At 42.1% G+C, this 5,698-nt stretch overlaps 1 protein-coding gene across 1 annotated transcript in view; it reads left to right on the top strand.

Moving 5' to 3' along the window:
• The window catches only part of CCDC51 (coiled-coil domain containing 51), a 20,839-nt gene extending 16,155 nt beyond the window's left edge, over positions 1 to 4,684 (top strand). The window contains exon 4 of the mRNA XM_019504902.1: positions 933 to 4,684. Within this exon, the coding sequence (XP_019360447.1) occupies positions 933 to 1,715 (783 nt within the window). The 3' untranslated portion in view covers positions 1,716 to 4,684. The remainder of the gene's footprint in view (positions 1 to 932) is intronic.
• The last annotated feature ends 1,014 nt before the right edge of the window (positions 4,685 to 5,698 follow it).

The raw sequence follows: 5,698 nt of genomic DNA, 5'->3' as shown, positions 1-5,698 counted from the left end.
GAACATGGTCCTCTTCTGCAGATCTCTTGGCCATGCTTTGACAACTGCTTCCTGTCCCTGTAGTGGCAAGACATTGTCAGCTGTGTTTTGATGTGATCAGATGATGCTGATGCAGAAAAACTGGGAAGAGACTCATGAAAGCCAAGAAAGAGTAAGATTTTCAGGAAGAAGGGTGTGATCAGCAGTGACAAAAACAGGAACTATCATGGAGGAAGACAAAGAAATACAGGCTCTGAGCTTCATCAAGGAATAGGTGGTGAGAGTTCCATGAGAACAGCTTCCACACCGTGATGGGGTTGGAGGAGAGGAAGACAACAGCTGTAAATAGTGTGTTTACTATAGGAGTAGTGAAGTCAGGAAGCTACTAGTTTCAAGATGGGTCTTGATCAGTTTATGAAAGGGATTATGTAACATGGGAACTAGAGTCGGTGACCTAAGAGGTCCCTTGCAGTCCTGTTTTCTGTGTTGCTATTTAATAAATTTAGAAGGGAAATGAAAGAGGGTGATGAAGCAGTTTCTGAAGAGATGGAGGCAATCAAAGGTTATGTTTCAAGAAAAGGGATGCTGGAACATCCTTGTCCTACAAACAGAATGGAATGTGTCAGGAAAGAGAGGCCTTCTGCATGCATGAGGCTTGTGGAGTTTAGAGTTTGAAACTTGGTCAGAGCTTCCGGTTCTTAATTTTGAATGAAGTGTGACATTTTTGGATTGCTTTAACCCAAATGAACTGAGGAAAAACCTGACTCTAGGAGAGGTTTCTAAGACAGAACTAATGCAGCAGTACAGCTGAGGGGTATTAAATTCCACTATAATTTTGTACACGGAGGGGGGGGAAATTATAGTCTTAGCCAAGTGTTTAATTTGTAGGTATAGCCTTCAATGCGCACTTATAATTACACATCACCTCTTAAATTCACTGGGTTTTTTTGCAGGAAGAGAAGAGGTATCGAGCTGCCTATTTAAGCGCTGAAGAATCTGAGCGGGAAAAATTCTCTCTCTTCTCTGCAGCTGTGAGAGAAAGCCATGAAAAAGAGCGAACGAGAACAGAACGAACAAAGAACTGGTCCATTATTGGTTCTGTATTAGGGGCCGTTATTGGTGTCCTTGGTTCCACCTATATAAACAGGGTAAGGCTGCAAGAATTAAAAACTTTAGTCCTTGAAGCCCAAAAGGGGCCAATAAGCCTACAGGAAGCCATCAAAGAACAGGCCTCCAGCCACTATTTACAGCAAAAGGACCTCAGTGACCTCATCGTAGACCTGAGAAACATGTTGCAGACTGGAGTGGGGACATCAGAGGGAACTGAAGAGAGTGCTTTGGAAGTTAAAGAAGTCACTACTGCATCATTACAAATAAATTCTCTCTTAGCTTCTTTAAAAGAACAGCTAAACTACTCTAAACAAGTCAGTTCATGCCTGGGAAGCTTACAGCAGCAGCTTAGCTGCCTCGAAGAAAATTTAGGACAAATGGTGTCGGAAGTACAAACTGTTAAACTTGCAGTGCGTTCTCAACCTGTGGAAAGAGTGCAGCCTGCCTCTTCAGCAGAAGGGAAGGGCCAGGCTTTTGGGGTAGAAGATGTGATTCTAGGATTGTCTGATACTGAGCACAGACTGCAGACCCAAATCAAGAGAAATTCATTCTACAGTACTGCAGTAACCTGCACTGCATTTGCCTTAACTCTTCCAGTACTGTATGTTTTATTCAAAGGAAATTAATCTCCATTTAAACACTCTCTAAGCACTAAGAATCACTGCTAGTCAAAAATCTATATTAAAGTTTCTAATCTTGCTTTCCCAATTTTTGTGTAAGTCATGCACTTGACCTGGAAACCTTTAATCATGCACTTCATCCCCCCCATGCACAATACCTTTTTTTCTCCAGTACTGTATTCAGTCTGATTTACAAGTCTCAGGCAAAGAATTTTCTACCGTTTCATTTGCTGCACCCTCCTCCAGTGTATTCTGTCAATGTCATTCTCACTTTTTGTGATGTGCAGATTAAAGCTTTTCCCCCTAACTTCTCATTACTAAATATTACAGCTTTTGCCATTTTTATGTCTTCCCATTCTTTTCAGCTTATTTCTTATTATTTTTTCAGCTGCTCAATACACAACATTCTGTTGGTCCTTTTACCAGAGAAATAGAAAAATCTCCACAGAACATTTTATCCTCTGCATTTTAGATGCGTCTCAGTGAGTGGAGAAGGCAAAAATGGGCTGAGATAAGCTATGGATAAATGAATGTTACAGGGATATCATCTGTAATGCAAGACATGCACACCTAGAGGATGCAATTAAAACTTTTTATTGGTAATGTATTAATGTCTGTTTATTATATAGTATCCAAAAATAGACTTGGTGCTTCATCCGTCTGACTATGGAAAGTTCCCTGTCCCACCCCTGGGATGAGAGAGAAGATGCAGAAATGCAAACACAGTTAAGATGATGCTTCTCCCTTAGCTTGTTTAAGCCTCTAGCCATTTACTTTAGTTCTTACCCCCCTTACTGACTTGGCCCTTAGCTATAGTTCCTAAACTGATACATATTAGCAGCTCTTCTGCTCTTCTTGGCACATGCTCTTTTTTTCTGTATTTCTCAGCTGTTGACACACCTGGAATACTCACCAGAGCCCTGAACAGAAGATGGACAAACCACCAAACTGACATGAGTGCACTCCAAGCTAAGAAACTTGTGTTTAATTTACTGTTCCTTGTTCTCTTTCTTGCATTGTTTTCTTCTTCCTAGTTAGTATTAGTTTATTCTTTACAAAATGTGCTAGCTTGCATTTTTCTTATTTTATTGCGTTCCCATATTTCTGTTCTCTCTGGGTCCTTTTCTGTTGTTTTTCTGTCCTTGCTAGGTCTCCTACACATCCAGATTGAGAATGCATAAATATAATATAAAAAAGTTTGCCCCAAATGTGACTGAAGATGTTAAGGAAGACCAGTTACAACACTGTTGCCTAGTCACCCAGTAGACATCCTCTCCTTGTTCAGAATCTCTCATCTTTTGCTGCTTGGCAAGAGAAAGGTGAACATTTGCTTCTTTTTTTTTTTGGATTTTCTGATAAGGTCCTGCATGAACAACGAAGAAAAATTACTAGAGGGAGAAAAGCAGTCTTTCAGCTGAAAAGCTTGTTAAGGAATATTGATCGTAAACTCTGAGACTGCAAGCTTCTGGGGCAGGAACTATTTCTTGTGACACGTTTGTTCAACAGGGCCACCGCACATTAATAAGTTGTTAGATACTACTGTGTTGTGAATAATAAACCATAATTGAATGTTGCTGCCTTTCGGAGAGGAAAAGCAAACAGTAAGAGTTTTAGGAGTTCTTCTTGAGATCATTGTTATTTTACGTACTCAATGTTTGGGAGGAAAACTGAGTAGGAAGTTGAGGGCATGTGTTGAATGAACTGTTTGGATTGGTGGAAGGCACTGTAAGTTGTAGAGACCTTTGAATGGATTTAGTTGCAGCGAGCCACAAATATAAGTTACATTTGCCTAAATGAAAAACGTCTTTTTCTCAATTCTTGCAAGTTTTCTTTGATGGAGAAGTTTTAAGAAAGATGTTTCCCAAATGCATCATTTAAAACAAAAAAATAAGAACACAGAGATGCATGTAGTATGCAACAGACAAAGGAATAGAAGATACCTAATTACAATTCACTAAAAATAATCACCCTTAATGAGAATACTGATCGGAATGTTAACATTTCAGTGCCCAAAGCGAGGCACCTAGATAAGTAGCCAGATCTGTCAAAGGAGCTAAACTGTAGGCATTTGGCATCTTTGAAAATCAAAACACGTTTTGGGTATCTGAATATGGATATAAAATGCCTATCTTTAGATCAGCCTTTTTCAAACTTCTTGAGCTGAGCCCCCTTTTCAGTTACAATTTTGTTCGTGCCCCCACACTGCCTGCCTCACCCCAGAGAAGCAGCACAGCCAGGCACAGGGTGCCCCTCATCCTAGCAGCCGCTGTGGCTCAGCTTGGCGGGCTCCACCCACTGTGGCCCCCCCTGCACCCCGATGCTCTGTGCCCACTATGCTGGGCTGCTGGAGGCACAGTCACCAGCTGCCAGAGCCTGCCCAGGGCTCCATGCCTCCATATCCCCCCACGAGGCTGCAGCGGCGCTGTCTTCTTGCAAACTTCTTGCCCGTGCCCCCCTGCCAACGTTCCTTCATGTCCCACAGTTTGAAAGCCACTGCTTTGTCTGTCTAAACTTGAAAGCTTTGATCAGTGTTCTGTTTTGCTTTTCTCCAAGTAGTTACCTGCAACTGAAAAGACCCAAACAAGCTCCAAAAATGAGTAAAGGCATAAGTGTTTCACACAGTAAGAGATTTATAAAAACAAAATAAATAACCAAACAAACTAGGATCATTTAACAGAGAAGAGAATGGGCTTTTGTCAAGTATCTGAAATTACTGAAGTTAGTAGTTTTAACACTAACCCAGGTAAAAGAGCAATGGGTCACTCAATGATAACACCAGCTTTTGGAAATGGAGGGCCAGCATTCGAGTAGCTCAATATTATGGTAAAATCTCTAGTAATTTCCTATCAAGGTGACACTAACTAAATCTCATGCTTTGGCTAACAACCTGATCACAGGGTTTGAGAGGATTCTGTCTTTTGGATGCAGTAAAGTACAATTTGGAAGATGCATCACAACAATAAATGAATACCAACGACTATGTTTTTTTCTTCTTCATGAATCCATTCCTATACGGTGAGCATTAGGGAGTTAGTTTCTTTTAGGACAGCAAATTATGCACCCATCATATCTGTGATGCACACTTCCCCAATCCTGTACCTATTCTTAAACTTTAGTACCGCTAATTTAAAGCCTGTCGAAGCAGTGGCCCAAATACATACATAGACTAACTATTGATGCTCATACCACAACCCTGCTCAGAGCTTGTCTAAGCAATACCCCCTCAGTGTTTTTACCTGTACGTCTACACTGCCATTTGGAAACATACCTGCAGTTTACATAAACCTGCCTCAGCTGGCAACAGCAGTGGCACAGATTTCCACATATGGTTATACAAATCTGCCCAGTACTCCTGCCTGGGAAAAATCTGTTCAGCTGGTTTCACAGATATTAGGGCTGGAAGAGGCCTCGTAAGATTATCGGGTCCAGCCCCCTGCCTAAGGGGCAGGAATTAAGATGGGGTCAAAGGATCTCAGCAAGATAAGAATCCAAATGAAAGTGTCCAGAGTAGGTGCTTGCACCACCTCTGGGAGGAGTCTGTTCCAGGCCCTGGGGGCTTGGACAGTAAAAAAGTTTTTCCTTATGTCCAACCTAAAATGGTCTTGCGAGAGTTTGTAACCTTTGGACCTTGTCATCCCCTGGGGTGCTCCTGATGCACATGCTTTGTGTACTTATAGGCTGCTACCAAGTCACCCCTGAGCCTGTGCTTCTCCAGGCTGAAGAGTCCCATGGTTCGCAGCCTCTCTTCATAAGGTCTGTTCTCTTGCCCTTTGATCATGCACATGACTCTCCTCTGGACTCTTTCAAGCTTCTCCACATCCTTCCTAAATTGTGGAGCCCAAAATTGGATGCTGCACTCCAGCTGAGGCCTCACCGAGGCCAAGTACAGCGGTAGGACAACATCCCGAGTCTTGCTCAAGATGCACTGGCAGATGCAAGCCAGAGTTTTTTTTGCTTTGCCAGCTGCGGTATCACATGGGTGACTCATG

This window comes from Gavialis gangeticus, unplaced genomic scaffold, assembly GCF_001723915.1.
Source record: "Gavialis gangeticus isolate Ggan-Ray unplaced genomic scaffold, GavGan_comp1, whole genome shotgun sequence".
NCBI lineage: Eukaryota > Metazoa > Chordata > Crocodylia > Gavialidae > Gavialis > Gavialis gangeticus.
This window is presented reverse-complemented; position numbering and strand designations above follow the sequence as displayed.